Below are 25,449 nucleotides of genomic sequence, written 5' to 3'. Positions count from 1 at the left end.
GCAGCACTCACGTCTCACTTTGATGATTTTTACCTCTCAAGGTGCTCCTCGGGTGCCGGTTAAGAAGTCCCCAGCCACCCTACCCAGGAACTTCACACTTCCCAAAGACCCCCATGGATCCCTGTTGAGGGCCAGGATGTCCACACCCACTGGGTCCCCGCACCTGGGGACACTACACCAACAACTGCCCCCTAGCTGTATTATTGAGGAACTGCACCGCGCCCTGGCCAGCAAACACAGACAGGACAGGTCAGACTGTGTTTGTTTGTGTTGTAGTTTCTACTCTGTGGGCCTCATCCAATGATATGTATGACAATAGACACTTTAGAAGAAAGCTTAAACTTTAATTTACACAAAAAATATATAATCCGTTATTAAAGGATAGTGCCTCCCCAAACTCTGAACAGACTGAACTGAACAGAACACTAGAATTCAAGCTCAAACGTAAGAAGTTGTATTTATTGGTGACCAAAAGTGAATGTACACTTCCCAACCCGACTGGAGAACTCTCTGCAGCTGTGATACAATTAATTTGTAATTGAAAGGTTTGTCTCGTGCTGTGTGATCTAAAGTTTTCAGACAAAGGACTCGCGCTCATCTCTGAAGCGGCGGCTCGACGGCCGTCTGTCCCGCTCGTCCAGCACGGAGAAGGAGCCGGCCGGGGAGTCGGAGAGCAAGAAGGAGTCGGACGAGAACAAAGAGAACTGGCGTCTGAACGAATACTTGAGCGACCAGGACAGCTGGAACGACTCTGTGATCTCCGGTAGGTCTGCTGTCGGCGCGCGGTTGCAATGTTTGTTCCTATGATGTGCAAGGAAGCCGACCAAATCCAGGCAGCCTGTCGGTGCTTAATGAAGCAGTGTAATGCTCTGCTGATATTTGTTTACAGTGAGAGCATGACAGGGAGATTTACAGTGATGACGGGGAGCAGACTTACTGGTGTTAAGTTACAACCGCCCGTCAACATCTGCTCTGATGGCCTAATTCTTGGTCATTCATGTGGGTCATTGGTGCACCGCCGGCTGGGGATAATATGTCTGCAACTGTGACAGACTATATCAGAAATATTGAAGGGTAGACTGAGGAGTAACCATGGAAATGGCTTGTATGCATGCCACCATTAAGGAGGGAGACTCCATATGATACAAATATATAATGACTGGGGCGCCGGATAGCCTAGTGGTTTTGTTGCGTGCCCCATGTTCAGAGGCTATAGTCCTCACCACAGCGGTCGTGGCTTTGAATGCAACCAAGTCCCTTTGCTGCATGTCATCCCCACTCTCTCCTCCTGACATGTCATCTCTCTCTTCAGCTGTCCTGTCTAATATCTACCCAAAAGTATCTTTTTCTAAACATGTAATGACTGCAGAGGCAGCAAAGTAAATGGTTGGTAGAGGAGACGTCAGCAGAGGGACGAGGGTAGCTTTCTGAATGAGCCATGTAGACTGTAAATTATGAGGACTTTATCCGCAGTGTTTCCCCTACCATTATATGAGGGGGCCCGAATGTCACAGGGAGAAAGAATTGTCACAATAAACCAAAATTTATTGCAAATACAACACAAAAGTATGAAACCCACAACGTGTAGATCATTTGTTTGGTATGAATCTATGACTACTGACTCGAGATGAAAAATAACCGTCACTATGTCTAATAAATGATGAGTAGATGTTCTATTCAAAAGGAGACGTGTGAAAAACCCAGCAAGCCATCAATAACTCATCTGGGAGAGTTTTATTATGGCCCAGAGGAAGAATAGTGAATCTAATAACAGTGTATATGAGAGGGAAATAAATGGGGCTTTCACTTTCTAATTCTGCTGCAACTAAAATTGCGATCTGAGACACAACTGATGGCGTCACATTTATATGTAGTAACAGATTAGGATATTAGAAAGAAGAAAAAAACAGCAAACACAAACTCATTTTGGAGGGAAACGTCCCTGCAGTCTGCTTGGAAACTGCAATTTTCCGTTAAGCCTAACAGTGTTTTCCGGTAGACTAACCCCCAACGTGAAGCTGAAGCCAAAGAAAAAAGGCAAAAAATAATAATAAAGCTGCATGAAAGCCCCAGAGCATCCAAATCAGAGTCAAGACCACTGTCAGATTCTGAGTCTGAGTTTGTGGCAGGAGTTGAATGAGGGAAAATTGCATTGTCCAAACCTATCCACATCCACTCAAGGCTGTGAGTGGTGTCAGAGGAATACACGCTTTGACCTAAATACTGTAAAACTGCAAATAAAACACCCATCCCAATTTAAGGTCCTGTCCCCTTTACTAGCCTGATGTAGCGGTATGTTGTTTTTAAAACAAAGGCAGGTCTAACTTAGAGCCCTCTGTGCATGTAGTGTTGATTAATTAACAGATTAAAGGTGTGGAGATAAAGCAGCAAGACAAGAAAACACTTTCACAATGTTCCAAGAAGACAGACTGATGCTGGTATGCATAGCAGCCGTGCAGCAGGATGGCATACTGTCTTAACATGCATTCAGTTTTTTTCTATATGTGTATTTGTATTTACTGTATATGAATTTTCAGAGTAAAAGCACGACTTACACATGACAAGGGAATAAATAACTAATCTGAAAAGAGAACACAAAGTGCATACATCTTGTTAACGTCTTGCAGAAAGTGTTTGTGGGAAATGCATTTAATTAACAAGGTGTTAGCTCTTATGAGTCAACACAAAGGCACACTGTGTGATTATCTGGAACAGTTCACAGGGTTAAGCTGCAGAACTATGTTTGGCAGCTCCAAAACAAACCTCAGTGCTTATTTAACCTGAGTTTGGCTCACCACCTCACCACCCCAGACCTGAGCAGGAAAATCACAAAATCACCCCGAACACTTTACACTAATGTCACTTTACATATTCTACTGACCTCCTCTGATCAGGTGAACATACAGCATGAAGCTCCTGGCACTTTAAAGGTAGAATATAATAATATATAATATAATAATAAGATTTGTTCTTAGAATTTTACATCAAAATATCTAAATTAATTAAAAACGGACTAAACCTGTGTTATATAATTTTTTGTTGAGTATTTACATTACCTCAAATATTTCCAACAGTTATCAAAGCCAGAGAAATCCATAATTTTATAGTTGTAACGGGATGTCGCAGCGGCCGCCATGACAGACACAAAAAGGTTTATCGTTGCCAAGGAAACGGCGAAAGCTGCCGTACTGTTGCTGTATGTGCTGCTGTGATAAAAACGTCATGTGAATTATACTCAGATACATGGTCGGTAAACATATTCTTTTCCTCGGGTCAATTTTTGCCCGTTCGTCTTGACTTTATCGTTTTCATGGGGGGGCAGAGGGGTAGCAGAGAAAACTCCCATGATTCCCCGCCAGCCTTGACGTCATCTTTTTGTTATTGTTTTGATCGAGAGCCCCCTGCTGGTGGTATTTAAATTCTGTGTTTTTTTTTTTACTAAGTCACCAGTACCTTATTGACATTAAAGCTGACCTTGACTTTTAATATGTGCCCAACAACAACAACAACAGGGACCCTCCCGCGCAGGATGAGGAAGGAGCTGCTCGCCGTGAAGCTTCGGAACCGACCCAGCAAGCAGGAGCTGGAGGATCGCAACATCTTCCCCGTCCGCAGCGATCAGGAGCGTCAGGAAATCCGCCAGCAGATCGAGACCAAGCTGGCCAAGTGAGTCGCTCTGTGTGGACCCAGCCTGCCATCAGCTCCTCCCACCATCAGCCCCCCCCCACCCACCCCCCCCCCCACCCTCCATGTATGTCTCTCTCATCACTGACATCACTGATGTGTATCCTTAGTCTGTTTATCATCTCTTTATAGATAGATATAAAGATATCACATGAAGAAACGGACTCCGTTCAGTCACAGTGCGAGGCTCTCCAGCTTCCCGTTGGAGTAGCCATCCCGCACTAATTCATTTAATTTACTTTAATTTGTTACCAAAGGAGGTCTTTTTACATCTCACTGTCTGTTTGTCCGGTGTTATCATAAAAAAGAAATGAAGGAGTAGTTTTAAAATCTTTTTTTACAATCAGGTTTGTTTGATTTTCTGCATACATCCTAAACCTTTTTGACATTCAACATATATACACTATCACTGTTTACTTATATCTCACATACAAATGATTAAGGCTGCATGGTGGTGCAGTGGTTAGCGCTCTCGCCTCACAGCATGAACCTACCTGGTTGTTGGAAACCTCGGCCGGCTGCCTTTCCGTGTGGAGTTTGCATGTTCTCCCCGTGCATGCGTTGGTTTCCCTTCCGGGTGCTCCTGCTTCCTCCCACAGTCCAAAGACATGCTCGTTAGGTTAATTGGTGACTCTGAAATGCCTGTGTGAATGTGAGTGTGGCTGCTTGTCCGTCTCTATATGTCAGCCCTGTGATTGACTGGTGAACAGTCCAGGGTGTACTCTGCCTCTCACACAGTGACAGCTGGAATCTGCTCCAGCCCCCACATGATCTTCACCGGGATAACCAGTAAAGATAATGGATGACTGGATGGATGTACACTTATGATTTAAAGAGTTAAATGAATGTCCTCTGCTTTCCTTAAAGCTTTTAGGCCAAGCCATCAGTAAGCTTTGAGTATGTAACAGGATTTAGTAAAAGGCAGGAGAGGAATGCAAAGCAGTCAGAGCAGCATGGTCATATTTGTTGTGTAACGTTAAATACCAAACGGTCTTAAAACAGGGAATTAATAGGATTAAAAGTCCAAGCAGGTTCCTTTTTTTTTAAGTTGAACAGTGGCAGGTTGTGCTGATTGGCTCAGACTGAAAACATCTGCGATCAGTCCTCTGTGAGAATAAACTCACAACAATACATGTATAGTTTAAACATACAGTCAGTTCAGTGTTTCCCCTGCTATTGATTTGGGGTGGTGGGGGCCCATGACTGCACAGCTCTTACGTCTGATAAAAGCAAACACAGAGTGAAATGCACATCTCACTACTCATGTGAAAGTGGAGTCTGCGGAGCTGTTAACATGTAGTGAAATCAGCCATTATGCATACATTCAGGTGGAATTAGGCCTGTGTGCAAATGTGCTTCATGGCAAAAGCTGTGCAATTCACAAACACCAGCACTAGTAGCCAGTAAGAGTGAAATAATGGTTCTCTCCAAAAAGCTGGTGGTAACATGTATGTTACTTTAATAACGCCACACATGAAGCAATAGGAGCCTTGACTTAAACATAAAACCAGCAACATTACACCATTCACTTCACTTCAATGTCTATATCTGTAGAATATGTCACAGATATGAAACAATACACTCAAAACATCCTGTAACTGTTTTTAAACTAAATAAAAAATCTTAAAAAAGTGAAAAAGGATGTAAATGAAATTAAGCATTAAATTATTTCTGTCCCAGGTTCGAGTCGGAGACGTAAGCGGCACTGCAAAATCCCACAAGACGACAGAAAATCACCTCATGTAATAGCAACAGCATGAAATGGATTACAGCTCTAACTCTTAACTCCAGTGTGATGTGAAGGTATCAGAGATTTTATTTTTAGGCGATGCCCTGCAGCCAAACTTTCTTATTGGAAAACTCAAATGAATTCTGGCCTAAATCGACCCTCGGCTTGAAAAAAAGCTAGTTGTTCTCTTGACTGGATAAATCCAGTTAGAAAACAGATTCAACAGAGCTCATATTGTTCAGCTGGTTTCATATCACATTGTCAGCATGTTAGAAAAATATAAAAGATCATGAAACATGTTTTACATAGCACGATGACAGCAGTGGAAGCTGTGTATTTCTTTTTACATCTGCAGCTCATTCGTTTACTGAATTAAGACATAAGATGCACTGATATCGTTTCATACCTTCACAGTAAGCTTTGCTTCTATCAGATCCATGATGCATTGCAGCATGACGGGATTATCACATGCATGATATCCTACCGTACATTTAACGGTTTGCAGACGTCAGGAAAGTTCAGCTTCCATTTTAACCGCTGCTTAATGTGTTGTTGGATGTCCTCTGTTGATGGTTGTTTGCTAAATCCTCCTAGATACCATTCAGACGTGCAGTGATTGACAGAACTTGATCAGATGACGTTTCTTTAACGATGCACTTAGTACATTGGTTAAGACAGATTTATGTGCAAGCGTGGCTGCAATAGAGTAGAAAACTAGAAAGCAACTGACAATGTCCTTCGTAATGGAAAATGCATAAATGCAAATTACAATTGCAAACAGAAAATAATGTTAAACTCGGCTTAAAAAAGTGTGCTGCAGGGCACCAGTAGTGTAGGTGTTAGTGCGTCCTATGTGTGGAGGCTGCGGTCCTCCAGGCCGGCAGCCCGGGGTTGAGATCCGACCCGTGGTTCCTTTCCTGCATGTTGTTCCACCCCCCCAGCTCTCTCTCTCTCTTCCCTGTTTCAACCAGTACAATTAGGTCTTTTATATTCTTTATAAAATCAGCAGCTTCGACTGCCATTGCTTTTCTCTCTCGTTCATTTAGAAAATCGTACACTATAATCGTCTTCTCATTCGAATGCCCTCAAATTAATCCCAGGCCAATATTATCTGCTTACCAGACCCATGATCCATTAGAGAGAAAAGCAAGGCGAGGCAACGTGCTGATGTCTCCAGTAGAGTCTGCCTGTGAACTGAGTGCACCAGCTGACGATGAATAGCAGACTTTGTAATGCTATATGCCCCCGTGTGATTTTTCCGTGTGTGTCATGGTGGGGGCTGTAAAAGATGTTTGTGAAATCAAAATCATTTCACAGTAATAAAATCCGAATAGTTTAAGTCAGTGTCTTTCATTATCAATGAGGCAGCTCGGCACAGTGACATCATTGAAGTTAACAGACGTTTCTTTTCATTGAGTCATTCATCGTGTTTATTCAAATCTTAAAGCAGCAATAAGTAACTCTGACACGCAGTGATTAATATGGGTACTGCAGTTGTCGTCCCACCCAAAACGATGCACATGCTGGTTGCCATGACGCGGACACAGAAGCTTCAGTGTTTAGCCAGCTCTGCTTTGGCTTTGAAACCTTTCTGCGCTCTGACTTCTTTCCATTTTTCAAAATATTTATCCTAGTCTTACTATGTTTCTGCTCGTGGAGCTTATTAGAAAAATGAAGATGCATTTTAGTCCGCCTGCCTGGCAGAATTAGTCGGGTGGGGGGGGGGGCGTCAAAAACGTGTGTGGGGGTTCCTTTAAACCGCCTACCTTCTCTGGTTAAAACAAAAACAGACCATTCAGGAGCAGAATCTAAAGTTAGAAGGAGGACATACTGGCTGATGCATTGTTGTCATAGAAACCAGCACTTCAACATAGCATGTTCAACCCCAATCTGCAAAATATTTTTGGCAATAATCTGATATAGTAAAAATGTTAAAATAGGTACAAGGCATACAGGCATAACCTTTGAGACATTATCTTTTAGCATCAATAAATCAAGGTTGGACCCCTGTGGGTGTAAAGTGTGTATCGTTAAATACACGGTACCATCACAGGTAAGCTATTTAGAGCAATAAAGACTTTTAATCAATTAAGAGCCGGTATCCGTTCTGTCAGACCGCTCTGAGAGGGAACGAGGCACCTGATTTACACCGAGCCTTTTCTCTGAACTTTTTAACTTCACTGAGAAGGATGAGTAAGACAGGGTGGCGTCGAGATAAGAATACGGCTCATCAGCTTCTTTGGGGCCTTGCATCACTCTTTGCCATGTGCCTTTTTTTCCCTACGCCTTCACCCAAGGCATCTCACAGCTGCGTGTCAATCTGGATAGCAGAGCGGCTATGCGTGTTTATGTTGTCTGTGACGTTTGCAAAAAAAAAAAAAAGAAAAACCAAAGCTGTTCCTATCACGCCTCGTTCCATGTGAGCTCCATGTACACGTGGAAGAATTCCAGCATGTAACTGCAGAATATTCAAAAGGCATTATGCAGCATGAGCTCATTTAGTTAACTTCTCAACATGCCAGAGAGGATGCTGGGAGTACTTTAGCCTGTCGTCTGCAGGGGGCATTATGTGGGGGGGGGGGGGGGGGGCTCCTTATGTAAACTGAACTCCTGATTACTGTTGCATAATACAAACAGGATGCAATCAATTGTGTTTATGCGAGGGGAGGTGACAGTGGGATGCTGGGTTACATCAGTATGTTCACAGTCTGCGGGTTAAAGCCAGAGGTCAGAGCAGCAGGTTTGCTGCGAGTCAGGCTCCCTGCAGGTCATACTGTTCACACTCAATGTGTTACATTACTGTAATGATTTATTCTCTAAGTGGGGCACCTATGCACTTCAGTAATAATGGATCAGTTTGGAATGACATTATTTATTTAGAACAACTGTGGTGATGAGATACAGGAACACATATCCTCTTTTAATTGTCAATTGTCTGATTGGTATAATCAGATTGTTGTTGTTGTTGTTATTTAGTCCTGTATTATAATAACTTCACATAGTTTTTTCTGTGCTGCATAAACTGTAGTAACACACGTTTTGTGGGATTATTTACCATTTAAAAAATAGGCTGGAATTACTATCCTTGACTTCCTTTAGCAGATGATCCAAAGAGATGAGCAACACAAGCACGGATCTTGACAGAAGGAAACCAACGTCACTGAGAGCTATAAACGGCTTCTGGTCCAATCAGACACAGGTGCTGACAGGCAGTGCAGAGGAAATACGCAGGGTTTATATCATGTAGATGTATTTCTGTTTTTTCCGTTTAATCAATAACAACAACAATACAAACAGCTGCTACTTGATGTCATCATCATGAATTATCATCATTATCATCATCATCAATGTCATGAGGTGCATAGATGTCCAGGAAAGAGCTGGGTCTTTAGCTTTTTCTTAAAGGTGCACAGGAAGAATTGAGTTTGGTTTGGTTACTCGTTCCACCACCAGGGGGCGACAGAGAAGAAGAGTCTAGTTAGAGACTTCGGGCCTTGTTGTGAAGGTAAGACCAGGTGCCTTTCATACACAGATTGTAGTGGTCAGAGGGGGTACCTGGATGAGGAAGTTCAGGTTGGCTGTAACCGTTTTTGTTGCCGGTTTATAAAGGAGCAACTGGGTTTTGATTTTGATGTGAGCGGCAACTGGGAGCCAGTGTAGGGAGATGAACAGCTGAGTGTGATGTTCTGGGTGGGTTGAAGGCCAGTCGTGCTGCTGCGTTCTGGATCATCTTCAGGTTTGAATGTGCATGCAGGGAGACCTGCCAGTAAGGAGTTTTAGTTGTTTGTGTGTGATATTTGAAGAGCCGGTATCAGGAGCTGTGTAGCACGCTATGACAGGTGAGGTCTGATCTTCTTGATGTTTTACTGGGCAACGCGACACGACCTAGCTAATCGAGGCTGAGTGTTCCTTAAAGGTAAGCTGGTTGTCAATCACGACACCTATAAGTTCCAGGCAGACTTTGTGGGTAGGATTATCAACATGATAATTAAAGAAAACATTTTGAACAAAAGATCACTAAGAGGGAGAGCAGCAGTGACAGAGCATTGGAACAGATCAGGTTTGGTTGGGTTGAAATAAAAGCAGTTTGTTAATGGAGATGCACAAGATTTTGAGGGTTCTCGCTATAGCATTGATAGCCAGAAAGCCACCTACAGAAGATCAAAAGTAACAAAGATGGAGCCAACAAAGAATACTGAAGGCTGTAGTGGAGATTGTTTGGATGTCAAACAGACTTGGCTCCATTAAGCCATTTCAAAGGTTCAGAGTTCAAGTAGATTTTTCCGTAAACAGATTTTTTCTTGACAGATGAACCTAATTTTCAAAAAGTTGAGTAAGTACACGATGATTTAAAACAAATGTACCACGCTGACATCAAAGCTTTAGCAGAGTTTTTGTGTAAACGTTCCACCAGACGCCGTGTTTTTGCAGCCTGGCTCCGCTCTCTCAGGTGCTGCAGTGCTCAGCTGTGTCCATGACTGCCAGGAGGACTGGCTAGTCGAGCCAGAGTCAACAACATGAAATGAGTCAGAGCAGAGGACAGCTGAGGCATGCCTTTGTTTAGGGTGACGGCACCATGTGCTCGTCTACCAGTGTCTCTTGTCCTGCTGACCACACGGTCTGCTAAGAGGACATGACGAGCCCCTTCCCGGCAAGCGCGCACAGGGACCAACTCTGAACCCTGCTTCTCAAACACCCATCGTGTACCAGTGATTGTGTCGACAGAGTGGATCATACTGAATCTGTCACATTGAATGAATTGTGCTGAAGAGAACAGAGCAATGTTTGTGGAGGTGGCTGGCACGCCGTGTCCTCTCTGGAGCACTTGTTGCAGTGTTAGTGTGCCGTTAAAGAGCCTTGGGCGGCAAATCTGTTTGAAGGGGGTGACCAGAACATACTCCGTCAAGGAGCGATAACAATCATTAATTTTCACCTTGAATCACATGCAGAGCAGAATCACACATCCCGGGCAACATAATGCTGAAGCGTTCACCTGAGTTCCCCCCTGCAGAGGCAACATGAGGTACATGTAGATGTCTCAGTGAACAGCTTGAAGTTTAAAGGTAGAATTTGATAGAAATAAAAGCTCAATATACACCTGGTAGAGTTTGTGACCCGTGCGTCTAAACTGACCTCTCTCTCACCCCCCTGCCTTTCCTCCTTAAAGCTCCTGTGAGGAGTCTTGAACTGGCTATGAAAAAGGCTGGAATTAATTCTGATGCCTCTGTATGACCTGAAGAAGCAAGCGAGGCCATCATCAACAAGCTTGTCTTAATATTAATCTATATTGTTATACGTAATGCCTGCTACTGCTGGTACAGGCTAGGTGTCGGACAAGACGTTTAGCAGCACGCTTAAGACAAGTCATTTTTATTTTGAAATTGTCCACAGCAAAGATTCACAGTGAGTGATGCATTTTGCTGTTAATAGAAAGCAGGTACAGGAACAACAAATCAGCAGAAATAAGACGCACACATCCTTATGCTGTTGCTGTTGTGCGTTTAGTTGGTTGAAGGAACAGAATGACTTATCAGTTAAACGCATTATATAATAATATTTTGGCTCTACTGCCCGGATGTAAATAAGCACATTGAATAGATAGCATATCATAGGAGCAGCGTGTCTGACAGTATTCCGATTGAGAAAATGTAGATAAAAATGTATGCAGGCTGTATCATTTTTAAACTTGCATATCGACTGGAGTAACCGTAAGAACATTTAGAACGGGCATCTGGACGCTAACCTGCAGGGAGGACCGAAGGCTGGCCGTTCTAGCAATGCTAACGTTAGCAGGCAAGCTAAATTAATTTGTTTGCCTGCAGACAATTTAAAAAAAAATTTTGCTCAATCTCAACTTAACACCAGTCATTCAGCCTGAATTTAAATTTTGTTTTAATCAACTTCGAAAATTAGTCTCTTGGAAAATCCCTTTTTCGTCCACTGGGGGCACCACATTTAACACAAAAGTTCCTCAACAGAGCTCGAAGCTGTTCTGTCATACATTCAGTAAACATGCCTGTCAAAAATCAACTCTAGAAATAAAGCTGTGTTCATGTTATTCTGATGAAAAAAAAATGCTGTAAAAAAAATGGAATTTGGGCGAGGATGAATAGTAGATAGTTACAGTATGTGGAGAAGCTGATGACCTCAAACATTAACATTGCTCAATCTTTAGCAGCTTGTGCTTTTGCCTGGAGAGATCAAAACAATCCAACTACACAGGATTTTAAATCTGTTTATCTCTTGGATGAAGTCTGAGCTTTGTCGCATTTACTTTCTGCGGTTCTGTATTTAGTCATGTAGGACATTTTAACAGCAGGGAACAAAGAAGCCATCGAGCTGTCTGTTAGAACAACACAACATGGCTTCAAGAAGTTCATATTTTGTGGGACTTAGCTATCGAGGATTCTGAACTTCCCATTATCATAGGATGCAGAAACTCTTTTGTGTCACAGACTGTTAATGTCAGTATAACTGCACTGCAGTGACACCCCTGAATTACATGGGAAATAGTGCATTGAACCTTTAGCAAAATAGAAACCGCAAGTTTCCCCTTCATGGTATATTCAATAATCGCTAAACATTGTTGTTCTCTTTACATTGTGCTGTGATGCAACACATCCTCTAGCTGGTATTGAGGAGCACATGGCATGTTGTATTGACTCACAGTACTGAATTGCAGCACTCTGCAGCAGAATGCAGAGCAGTGGGCTGGCCCGGCACGACAGAAGGGAACCCTCTGTTTCTAAATTTAGTCTGCATTGGTGCAGCAGCAGCCATAATCAATGGCCTGTCTACATCACAGCTGTGGTCCCTGCTGATAGAGAGAGATTGCGTTTCCTCTCCCATATTCCCCGCTGATTGAACAGTCCCTGCTTCCCCCTGCGGCTGTCTTCTGGAGAGCTGTTCAGGACACGGTTTACTGCAATGTTCTGCATCTCTATCCCTGTTGCTCAATGGTAGAGTCTGTATGAATGTGACATGTAGTGTAAAAGAATCAGAAGACCAATAAACACCCCATACAAGTCCATGTACCATATCCATATGTCATGTGCTTTTGCAGGCACATTCAGCGTGTGCTCTCAACTAAGGACATTGTTACATAAAAAGTACACCATGAAGGCCGTCTTTATAACACTGCTGACATTTCGCTGCAGCTCACCTGATCCTCCGTGTAGTTGTGAGAAGGTTGTGATCATGTGACTGTAAAAAAAAAAAAGCCCTGAAGCATCAACGCCACTGAATCCAAGAAACATGTGACTTCTATATTTAGTAGGGTGACTTTTTTGTTATTCCATTGTTTGTTTTCCTTCCTACCCATCATGTGTTGATCAGGTGGGTGATTTATGCAGGAGATACAAAAAAAAAAAAAAGCCAAAGCTGAGAGGAAACAGTTACATGAAATGGAGGATGAGAAGATATTTGATGGGTTTGGTGATGAGGTTGGCGAGGTCCGGACATTGATTATTCTTTATTATTAAGTGATGTTCTCTAACAATGCTATCAGGACTGTAGGGCTGGGAATCTTTGGGTGTTCTCAAGATTCGATTTGTTTTCGATTCTTGGGGTCACGATTCGATTCAGAATCGATTATATATGATTCTGGATTCATTGATCCATGGAGTCAAAGTCTATTTATGAATAAGTACATACTCCAGTCATCTGTGTGACTGGCTGGATTTCTTGTTGCTCTATTTGGCATTCTACTGAGCTAAAGAGCTAGCCTTAGCACTTAGCAGGGAGTGACTGATTTTAAATTGCAGAAGAGAGGAATCTCGATTTTTAATTGAATCGATTTTTTTCCCAATCCTACAGGATGCATCTTCAAGTGATCTTTAAGCTGCATGTACGACCTGATCCTGGACCTGGTCACTGACATGCCTCAGTCTCTTAGGACTGAAGACTTCCTCTCCTATAGAGAAAGGGCTGTGTTCTCCGCTTAATGTTTGACTTCTTGTTTACCCGCAACTTTGTCGGCAGGCGTTAAAAAAAACTCCATCTTTACATAGGTTGATGAGGTATAAGTGGTGTTACCTTGACTGAGTCCATAACAACATTAAGGCTGCATTCAGGGAGGAGGTCGATCTCTGAGAACAACTTCTGCCAACCTTAATAATGATGACGAGGACGATGGTCTCAATATAATTGATGATGATGATGGTAATGAAGATGGTTTTTGTTTGATAAGATGGTTTCTATACTGATTAGAGCTCTCAAGAACTGCCGTCGATGTTGTGCTTTGCCTCTGGTCACTTCCTGTCAGCACCTGTGTGTCCAATCAGACTCAAAGCTGATCGTTTGCTCTTACTGACATTGTTCCCTTTTTTTTCTAGATCCTTGCTTGTGTTGTTCTTACTCTCTGATGTACGTCGCTTTGGATAAAAGCGTCTGCTAAGTGAATTGTAGAATTGTTCCTTAACATAACATGGGAATACTGGTGTAAGGAGCCACCAAAATAATGTTCTAAAACACTCTTTTCCAAACCTTTCCCTTTGATGAAAGGTTACTCATGAAAGAAGATAAAAATATCAGAGCCTACAGCTGTCTTAATGCGGAGGCAGGGCAGGAGTCGTTGTCAGTCAGTACAAAGCAATAATGAATTTGACTCCATTACTTTTGACTCGCAGCCTGTGAAGAGACGGAGAACAAACGTCTAACCTTCTATTATCTTCTTTTCTCACTCGTGCACTAAATTTATCTGAACAACGTGTGTAAATGTATTTTTGTATTACTCTCAGATGTATTGCTTGGTGCGAAAGCGTCAGCTAAATGAAATTAGACCTATTATAAAAGGTTGGACCTAAAGTATAAAATCCCATAAATTCCTATTAAAACACAGATGAAGCCAAAAAAATTACTTTTTCATATTCTGAAAAGGGCTTGTTAGACTCATCTTAAAGCTGAATGATTCAACTTCTTGTAAAAAATAATACTTAACCAATCAGGCTACCAGCCTGCTACATGTACATCTGGCTCAGGCAGAATAAAGTTGGCACTCGAGGTGATCCCGATACTGTAAACCAGAGGTTCCCAACCTCTTTTTTCCTTGGAGCCCTGCCTACTTATATCTAAGAAAATGCCCTCCTAGGGGGCCCGGACCACAGTTTGGGAACCATTACTCCAAACAACTAAGCTGTAAACATATTGCTTTCATGGCTTTGCTGTACATCCTAGGGGTCCCATGTCAAATAACATTATTTAACAGGAGGAAATAACTGAGCTTGTAAACTTTTAATCAAAGCTGGCTGAGAAAAAAAAAAAGATTATGCCGATTATATTTCCTGAATCAGACTTAAATCCATTCTACTATTTTTATTCCTACTAAAACTTTTTTCAATTCAGACGAGCAGTTAAGCCTAATTCTCCTTTTGAAGAAGCCTTTTCCTTTTTGTGACCATGCTCTCTGATTTGCACCTTTAACTAACCAGATGAACAGTGCAGCCTTAAATCCAGTCAGCATGTCAGGGGTCTAACATGAGAGATAATGACAGGTCCTGTAATAAAGAGAGGACTAAAGGAAGGGGGGGGGGGCAGCTATAATAGTGACGCCAGCAGAAGCCTCCTCAGTATTTGGTCGTACTCTGCTGAGACACAGAGGGACCAATAATTGGATATTTGTGGCACATAGTCTAATTTCTGCTGACACACTTCACTGCATGAAGCAGGGGCAGAGCGGCTCACCACAGCTGCTGTCCAGGGCGGCTATAAATAACTCACTCACCGTACAGCAGCGGACTAGCATTTACAAATCTCAAAACCTGGAGTGAGTCCAACTAACTGCAGGGGTTTGATTCTTATCAAATTAATCTGATCAATTAGATTTATTACAAAATGTGTTTAACGCTGGGGCAGCCAATTACTAATCCAGAAGGGCCAGAAAAAAAACATGTGCCAGTAGTATTTTGTACATGTTATAGGCAGGATATTGGATGGAGAATAAAAATGTGTTGTTCTTGTCGTGTGTTGTTTAGCTGTGATCTTTTAACTTCAAACTTATATTTCTATAAATGTAATTCCATAAAGAATAGAAATGTTTTTCTACCCTTACATTAGGGTTTTTTTTCTGTCCTACATGAACGCAGTAAAGTATTAAATCCGAGCAGCGACCGCTGTCGAATGGCAGGGTGCCGTTTGTCCTTGTGAGACTACAGAGGAAACCTTTTTCGTAACCGGTTTCGTAACCCCTTTCTCCTGAGATGAAATATTTATGCATGCTCTGCGGCGGGTTTCCCTCTGCGCTTTTTTTTCTACTGCAGGCAAACTAAAAAAACTTAGCAAGGCAAGTCATCCCTTTCAAAAAGAAGAATGTGAACGTTTGGTTAGTCTGAGACTGACTTGACAGTAAATTTACCCAACATTTAAAAGGCAGAGACATTCTTTCTCCAGCAGTCATGTTGAAAACTCAATCCAGGTTCATTGCAGCATTTCGTGAGAAGCTGATATGTAGCAACAAGTTCCTCACATTTATCTTTATTAGACTTGTCACTTATTTGTAGGGATGCACAGATGCATCGGTTCAATATCGGTATCGGCCCTGTTGAAAGACATCGGCATACCAGCCAAAAATGAGGCATGAGCCGATGTCAGGAGCCGATGTTTATTTATTGTGCTAAATCGATTTAATGTTGACATCTAGTACACTTAACTACTGGTTCAGAGAATAGTTTTTTATTGGGATGATGAAGTCACCTGTTGAACAAACTCTGACTTGATTTCATTGTCAATCAAGAAGGAAAATGTTGGCATTGTGGGTTGGGTTAAGTCGGACACCAAAAGAAGCCATGAAACAAACAATGGTATCAGCTCTGAATTTCCCAGCTGTGCATCTCTACTTATTTGTATTTATTATTATTTATTAGGTAATTTTTTAAAAAGTGGCGCAAATGTTACATCAAACTCACAAAATAACAATGAAAGTTTAAAAAAAATAAAATGCTTTAAAGCTCATTGCTTTGATTTAAAGAAACTGTCCAAAGAGCAGTTTCTCTTTTTACATTCTTGCATGCGGTCACAAAAACAATGTATCCATCTAATGTGATATCAATGCAGTATCATGAATCACTTGTTGCCAAGAGCAAATGTGCTTATGTTACTGTATAATATCCAAGCCAAGCTTTGGCAGACGGCCGTGCTTTTTACTGCGGTTTGTTCAGATCAATGCACCAATACGACTTTGATTTTAATTGGACTGAAAATAATAGAAGTATCTAGTTTCTGTCTCCGTGGCTTTAAATAAGAAGCTCTCAGGATGTGCCTCCTCCTTTTTCTATTTGTGCCTTTTATATCGAGCAGCATCACAGCCGGGCATCAGTCCAATTACAGGACAAGAGCTGGCAGATTTTGTGAAGCAGTTGGAGAGGCGTAAGCACCGGATGACAGAGCCTGAACATACGTACATGACATGAAACTAAATCGTCAAATTGCACGTTGTCACCAGTATAGACCGTCCTTGTCACACATGTAGTAATTAGCCTTATACAATGTTTTATTTTAGAGCTCAAGCTGTGAGGCCCCTGTAATTGAAATGTCAAAAGTCTCTAAGCCCCTTCACCCACTCACTGAACTCTGGTTGGGTTTTTCTCCTTTCTAACAAACGAGGGTACGATCACCAGTAATCACAGACGTGACTTTGAATTTCATAAAGGACAGACCCTTGAGATGCAGCATCTCATTTTTAAGGGGGTCTTCACACAAATACAAAGTATAAGGCGCCACAGGAGTGGGTTCTAAAACCAGGACGTGAGTTAGCTTTTTAGCGCCATGGGGTCGTTTGCCTCAAACTCAATGGATTTTTTTTGAATGGGTTGGTGGTTAGAGGCCTGAAATAAGGTCTGTGGTTAACACATCATAAGAGATGTTCACGTTTTGTTGTACGACATGAAACACGTGTCCTTAAAAAGGCGGTCGCTAACAAGTGGCTAAAAAAATGAAATGATTGTTGGTTGTTGGGGACACTAAACAACATCATCTTTGTTTGAAGGTACAACTAGACACATGGTCTCCTGTAGGTTTAACTTTTGGGTTAAGGCAAAGATTAGGTTAACAAAACAATGTATCAGGCTACGGTTTCGCTAGCTAGTCAAAACTGCTAGTTAGCTTGTCGGAGACATCCTGAGGCAAAGTGGTGTAGTTTGCTTGTAGCATAACGTTAGCTTATCATGTTAGAATTTTCAGTGAGAGCTTACCGACATTAACTTTAACCTCAAAGAACCCGTGTGCCAAAGAATAGCCTCACAAAAGCATTGAACTCAGGCTTGTTTGTTTGTATCGGTAGAATCCATCCATATGTTCCCGAGCCGACAGACTCACCTGAAGTGTGTGAAAGCTTATGCTTCAAGCTCAGTCACCAATAGTGTTCTAAGTAGGAGCGCGTTATTTGAAGTCTTCTGCACACTGTGTTCCCGGCAGGTGTTTTGAAGAGCCAGACATTAACCCCCCCCCCCCCCCAACCCCACTTGATCCATAGGTCTTTTGCTAAAGGGCAAAGGATCAGAGACAAAAATCACACTAGATAAGGATTGATTCTTGGTTTCATGTCTGAGTCTTTGAATGTGTCCCATTCATCTATCATTAAAGGCCCAGCAGAGGGTGAGATGAAAAAGATAGTTGAAGGCTTTTTCATTATAGTCAGTTAAATATTAACACGGGAAAATTAGGGCTGTTAGCGTCAACGCGTTAATAGCGATGAGATCAGTGATGGAAATGAATGCATTCATTGTTTTTAATCGCATTGATCGTGTGCACCGTAGCTTAGCCACTGCACAGACAGCAGCGTCTCCCTGTAGTCACAATGATGGAAAGAACGACACACCTGCGACTTTAAAAAAAAACTCCCAGACGGTTCAGTTGACCAAAAGAAATATCCACCTTATGACATCGAACACTCACTTTTTTTTACCGTCCTCTGTAGCATTTCCTTTTCGATCCATAGCGAGGTCATTTTCTCCGGGGTTATAAATAACTAAGTAATTCCATATTTTATTTCAAAATAAAAGCAGGTTTGTATCCTAACAGGAAGCACTGTTAGGACTGCACAAAAATACAAAAATAAAAGCATGAGCAAACTTTAAATGCGAAATAATGGAATTTCACACGTGGTTAAAAATAGGATTACATTTCATTGTGATTGCGATTATGACATGTAATCGTTTGAAAGCTCTAGTAAAAATGTCAACAAAGCACTATTTCCTCGTAGCCACACTCGTCTTATTTATGTGACCTAGTAACAGTGCGACACATCCAGGTCAACACCAAAAAACAACAAAGTTACATAAACCCAGAGCTTCTGGCAGGCTTCAATTAAAGAGGGATCCTCTATTATCCCTGGCAACTGCCCCCCCCCCCCCCCACCCCACCCCCCAACCCCTCGCCCCCTGGCTGTCCCGGGCTCCACATCGCACTGTGGCACTCCTGCCCTCGGGCTCTGTCACTGAGGAGAAGGAGCGAGGCATTAGGATACACCTCATTGGGCAGAAACAGGCCACTGCCCGGCCTGTGGCGCCTGACGCATCCCATTCTCCTCCACTTTTCATGGGCTGACATTCCCATCAGCCCCTGCTTGTGCAGGCAGCTCATTGCTTTGACATGCTGGTGAGTCCTCAAACAAACGAGGAACTTTTACCTCTGACCGAGCAGAGTGGGTGAGTTGTTATGAAGTGCAAACCGCTGTAGGAGACTGTGACTAAAGGCCCCACTAGGATTGTTTGGTAAAAACACACTGAGTCATTCCTGCTTCTGTGTTGTGAGGATTTTGTCTTTGCTTTAAATCCACATCACGTCAATCTTCTCATGGACAATACATCTTACGTATCATTTCTGAGTTCTGAGTGTGTCTGCAGTAGGTTTGTCATTCACTCTGTGAAGTGAGGTAAATGCCATTGACCTGATTTTTTTTGTATTTGCTCCAGACCACACATCCTTCTATAACTCTGCTCCATTAAGCACAACAACCCTCCTCAGCTTCCAACACTGCCATGTCTGTGGTGCTGTTTCATAAAGCCCTCTGTGGTCCCGGTCACAGCTGAAGCTGTCACAGGACAGGAAGCTTTTTTTAGATATTACACTCTAGGTTGCCATCCCACCTCTCATTATTTGCAGGGCTGTGGACAAAACGTAACAGCTTATAAACACTTTGATCATTTTGTCTTTGAATCGTCTGAGCTTGTGAGGTCAAATGAAAAATACACTTTCTATTTCTGTCAAATTCATCATAACTGCATTTGTGAGGTAGGACCTGTCCCCTTTTCTTTATTTCCTTGATACTTTATGATACCAAGTCCCATATTGTATCTACCAACCTAAAATAAACTTGTACTCATACTTCAACCTTACAACGAGACAAAGGCAAGGCTCACTTCATCCTGAACGTCACTTCTATGCCAACCTTGCTCGCTTTAAATAAACAGCAGCAGAAAATTAAGAATTTTTTTAGGATTATATCTGACACATTGAAATAACAGATTTACTTACGTTTCTCCTGCTCATTCTGTTCGCAACTGACCGATGAAAGGAGCTTGACATTTGAGCCTTTGAGGGTCATCGACCACTAGAAGTGGGGAAAAAATAGATTTATGTAAAAAATCGAGATTCTTATCTTCTGAGATTTAAATAGATTTATAACTTCCAAAAATGTTTTTGCTAAATGCTAAGGCTAGCTCTTTATCTCGGTCGGATGCCAAATGGAGCAGCAAGAAATTCAGCAGTCTCACAGATGAGACTTTTGTTTTGAATCGAAAATAGATTCTGAATCGAATCATGACCCCAAGAATCAAAATGGAATCATGAGACACCCAAAGATTCTCGGCCGTATCGACCACATTTTTGTAGAATTTATGCCCACCATATTTTTCTTGACTTGCTAACAAGTCTATATAGTAAATCAAAACAAGGGAGAGCTGTAGTGCTCAGAAGTTCATGGAAAGTGTTATAAAGGAGCTCTTTATTGTGGGGGGGAACCCGAGGCTCGACTCCTCTGGAAATAAAATAAAAAGCCTTTATTCAAACGGCTGTTTCATAATGACAAAGCTAAAAACAGATCATTTAAAAAAAAACAAAAAAAACATGGTAAATTGATTAACAACAGGTCATTTTGATACAAGCTGAATAACAACCAGATGTTTTCACCTGACCTGCATCTTTTCAGACATTTTTTTACTACAGATTGTTTTGTTTTTTTAACCCTTTTTGAAGATCCAGGTATTGCCTTCAGACTTCTTTAGACCTCAGCAATCTCCTTTGTGTGACTTTATTAGACAGACGATGGATAGAGTCAGAAATCTGGGGAGAGAGAGAGAGAGAGAGAGAGTGGGGAATAACATGCGGGAAAGGTCAGTTTTAAACCCAGGCCACCTGCTTCTGTACATGGGGTGTGCAAACTAATCACTAGGCCACTGTCGCCCCCTTTTACATCTTGTTTTAAACGTTTTATTGAACGCTGCAGCGTATGCAGTCTTCTAAATCTACTGATGGTTGTGGTTAATTCAGTAGACAGCAGAAGAGCATTTGGGGACACACAGTTCTTCAGGGATCATCTTGACAATTTAGAAATTGGTGCCATCTTTCCATGCTGCGAGACCGAGACTTTAAAACTGTCCGACCACCTCAATAATTCTGCAGATTGGGGTTGTCCTGCTCTGGAAAAGACACTGTGTTCCTGGTAAATGTAATGTTCCTTTCTTGGTCAGCACGTTAAGCTCCTGCACTGGTCAGAACAACATCTGATCTAATTTTCCGCTCGTCCGGTCTGCTCTGCATGGCCCCTGCTGCGGTTGTGAATCATTTGATCGCTGAACAGTTTGTGTAAACACAGTGTGCGCTGATCCTGTCCTGCTCAATTATGAAACTAGATTCTATTACGTTCAGGCATCTATTGTTTTCTTTTTCTGTTTGAGTCACTGATTATATTCATTTAACTTCGGTTTAATTACTTACTTTCCCATTAATTCATCTCATTGTGCTCACATCAGCGGGCTGCCGAGTAAACTTATGGATCACTGTTGTTGTTTTTTTGCTAATAACACTTGAGTTTCTGAAAATGTTGAAGCTAGTTCACTTTAGAAGCTAGCTCGCTAGATGGGTTTTTTTCTTACCTTGGTTGTCAGCAACGGCTTAATATCCAGAATAACTGACTGTTCTTAAGATTAAATTGAAGGAATCTTCATTCTTTAATTCATAGAAACAACTGGGGATAAAGATGTAATTTAGTTTTTGAAGGATATTGCTGAGTTATCGCACCAGCTAGCTAACTGAATGTAGCGCACTGTTGTTTTACCAATACAAGTCAAAGTTAAATAACAACTTACTTCAAAATTTTCAATATTAACTATTTTATTTCTCACGGAAGTTTTGGCATTGCTTTGCCTGGCTTATATTTTCCTTTGTCCAGGGACTTAAACTCGTAACCTTCACAGTAGCATAGCCCACCATCCAAGTTAACGTATTTATTTGTGTCCATGTCTCTCCAAACCTGAGGATCAAAAACGGGTGTTTTCTAAATACTGTATGCACTCCTGAAAATGTCTAGAGAATGTCAGGCCCCTGAAATGCTCCTGATCTGGCTGTTCACATGTGCACCTCACAGCGGGAGACTGTTGGACGTTTAAAAGAACGACGCACAAGAAGCAGACGAAGCAACAGCGTCCACTACACAACGCTATAAAGAGAATATTTGCCATGTGCCATGTGTGCAGTAGTTCGACAGGATCAGAATGCTAACAACAATGCAGCAGTTTATATGCACAGAGATCGTATAGCGGTCATGTGCAAACAGTCTATGACCGTGCAACAATGGTATAGGGAATAAATGTCACCCCCCCTCCCCCTCCCATTCACTCCAGGTGAATTCTCCTTTTATATCCTTCTGCGTTCCTCCATCAACTAACTTGGACTTTCTGTTCAAAAATACTGCTGGTAGGAGAAACTCCAGATAAAGTCAGAGTGAAAAACTCTGCAATCAACCCAAAAACGTCAGGAGTTTTTTCTGGAGTTTTGTCCAAGTGTGAAAGCTTTAAAGGACCCCAGTTAAGATCCAATTTTAACATCAGGGTTAGTTTCCTGGTGAGTGTAATACAAAAGTGTCCTGTTTGGAATCTGGTGCTGTCTTGACAGTTGTGTGGCAGATTTAGTGTCAGTGAGTGAGTGTGTGTAGGGGCGGGGTGGAGGTTAATCTTGGAGAGTCATGCGAGGAATCCCGAAATTCGGATGATGGGGAATGTGGAAAACTGAGACAAGGCAAATCACCATAACTAGTTAAACATGTAGGTCTAGGCCTCCATACATTCAGAGGGTTGGTACCTGCTCTAGTCTGTTTGCTTTCATGTCATCTCACTCCTTTTTGCTGCATTTTCACCACCAAGCTACATAGCCTATAACATCATACAGTTCTCTGTGCTATAGTTAATAAGCGGATAACAATCAATTAGCAATTAATCGAGCAATTAATCAAGCACAAATGATTAAAGAGGGTTTTTTTTAGTTTTACTTTAACGCTGGCTCGTTGCTGCCCTACCTATGTTTTCCTGATAAAGCTGTGGTGACAAAACTGCTTGTGCTGCACAGTGTGTGTGTGTGTGTGCATGTGCATGTGGAGGGAATCTCCTCCTCAGTCCCTCCCCCTCACATTCGTATTATGCATGTGGTAAAAAGGAGGCAGGCGGTGCTTCACTCACTCACTCTCAGTCAGAGCGCGCAGCATCCTCCGCTCTGCCGGGACCTACAACCAACGCGCCTCTCCAAAACTTCCCATCTCTCGTCCTAGAGGGGAACTCTCTCCCTTTATTCCTTTCTAAGCTGGCTCTGACGCGTGATATCCAACGCGCTGTCCGACTTTTTCCTGATGTGGAGCCTTAAATGTTCTAAAACTAAAACCAGCCGCTTTTCGGACTCCAGGTGGGACGCGGTGTTCGCGTTTTGGATGTGCGGATCTCGGCGCTCTGCACATCGGCAGAAGACCTCAAAGTGCTGCTAGTAGTAGGCTTTGTGAAGGACTGAATAGACTTTTGAGTGGGTTGAGGACAAAAAGAAAACCCAGCAGCGTGGGAGTAAAGATGGTCCAGAATGTAATTCTGGTGTTTTTCCGCAGGAGACTGAGCCAGAGACCGGCAGTGGAGGAGCTGGAGAGCCGGAACATCTTAAAGCGTGAGTATCCACACAGCCTCCAAGAATGACTTCTGCTTATCTGATCGAGAACTCGTTTATCCTGTGCAACTCTGAATGTGTTAAGTCAAATCCCACTAGAGATAGGGCTGCAAAATGTTCTTTAGGCTCTATTTGTGTTTGGAAAAAAAAAAAAAAAAAACTTTAAAAAAGTCGCACATTTTCCAAATAAATCCGAATAATAGGATTCATTTACTACTGCAGTCATTTCAGCAAATGTTGACATGATGGCTTTAAGACCTCTGCAAAAAAAAAAAAAAAAGTCTGAAGTTGATAGTTTATCGTTACTATGACTATTTGTTTAATTTGGCCCATGTTGGTTTTTCAAAATAAAATGTATCTATTGTTTTTTTAAAGCGGAAATTCAATGTATCTGGGCTATAATTGAAAGGCTTTGTGGGTGGCAGAAATGTGTGGACCTTGTAAAATGGACCTTCTCAATCTTTCAAATGTGCACTGCAATTTGTAAATGGCATTTCTTTTGGGTTTTTGGCAATTTATCAGGCTAAAACATTAAAGACATTTGATCAAGCTTGGGAATTTTTGATGTAAATGTAAAAATTAGGCCTGATAAAAACATGTCATGCAGCCATGCTTAACAATATCCATCTGACAGTAGACATCTCTGTCATGTTACATTGTTGGAAAGTACAGCCTACACCACACACCACAAATACCTCAAAATAGTATAAATCTGTTATTTCTACAGTGTGCCTGTTACTTATCATTTGTCCTAGTTGTGGTTGTTTAGATTTATGCTAAATGTAATGCATCCGTTTTTGGAGGCGATAAAACTGTTCTAATTCGTCAGTCGTGAGCAGGTGTCAGATCGTAGCATTTCCATCTGTGAAACAGTTCGTTCTGTCCTGACGATATGGAACATTTACGAAACAGCCAAGAGACGAGCGAAGTCCCATATTTGTGCTGACCTGCGCCTCCCAGTTGAGACGAGCCACCTGTGAGCTCCTCGCAGCTGTCTGTTTCGTCACTGACGCCGTCTCTTCCCACACAGGGAACATGGTCAACATTCAATCAACCAAACATACGACCCAGAGTATAAAAGTCTATAGAAAAATCTAAAATAAACCAACCCACACATGCCTGTTACTCTGCATTCATCCAGAGAGTAAACACAAGCAGAGCTTTAGAGCGGCCCGCTCTGTTTAAGCTACAAAGTACCTCAAAATGGGGCGAATGAAAAAATTAAAAGAGAGATTAAATGAAAATATAAATGACATGTAGTGATCTTTCTGCTGGATTTAATTAAGACAAATTCTATTAGTCCTCAGATCCCCGTGTGCCTCTCTCCTACTCACATTCAGCACTAAATCTGTCAGAGAGTGGTTTAGTTGGCTCAGACCGGCTCACTTAGTATTGATTGTCGGGAGGATTAGACATATGAGCTCTCTAATTAGAAATCAACCGTCAGGTCCAGCAAATAAAACACAGAGAGAGAGTGTATTTACTCGACCTGTACAAAGACAGGTCATGTCCCAAAAAGTGGGGTATGCAATTAAACTGTTTTTTTAAAGTCATATAAAGGGAATAAAGCCTCTTATTTTGTAAACGCTATAAGCTGCTGAGTTCAAATATCAACAAGCTCTTTCAGAATTGAATATCCCACATTTTAGATTTTTTTTAAAAGGTTTATTTTTGGGCCTTTATTTAGAGAGAGGACAGTGGATAGACTGAGATTGGGGAATGACAAGTGGTAAAGTCGGTCGGATTTGAACCCGGCTGCCCACTTGGATGACTATAGCCGCCGTACATGGGGGCGTGCTCTAACCACTAGGCTACCGGCGCCGCCTGCATTCACACACACTTTTAAAGCGATTTCCATTTAATCTTCAAACGTCTGTTTCTACATTATCTTGAATCGTGTG

At 42.0% G+C, this 25,449-nt stretch overlaps 1 protein-coding gene across 2 annotated transcripts in view; it reads left to right on the top strand.

Moving 5' to 3' along the window:
* Nucleotides 1-25,449, top strand: part of phactr3b (phosphatase and actin regulator 3b) — a 56,400-nt gene that overhangs the window by 27,704 nt on the left and 3,247 nt on the right. For both annotated transcript variants that reach the window (XM_020647372.3, XM_020647373.3), the window contains exons 6-9: nucleotides 42-249; nucleotides 573-763; nucleotides 3,513-3,666; nucleotides 23,493-23,548. In XM_020647372.3, coding sequence (XP_020503028.1) covers nucleotides 42-249; nucleotides 573-763; nucleotides 3,513-3,666; nucleotides 23,493-23,548 — 609 coding nt within the window. The remainder of the gene's footprint in view (nucleotides 1-41; nucleotides 250-572; nucleotides 764-3,512; nucleotides 3,667-23,492; nucleotides 23,549-25,449) is intronic.

This window comes from Labrus bergylta, chromosome 5 (genome assembly GCF_963930695.1).
Source record: "Labrus bergylta chromosome 5, fLabBer1.1, whole genome shotgun sequence".
Taxonomy (NCBI): domain Eukaryota; kingdom Metazoa; phylum Chordata; class Actinopteri; order Labriformes; family Labridae; genus Labrus; species Labrus bergylta.
The sequence above is the reverse complement of the archived record's forward strand: the minus strand, read 5'-3'. Positions and strand labels throughout refer to the sequence as shown.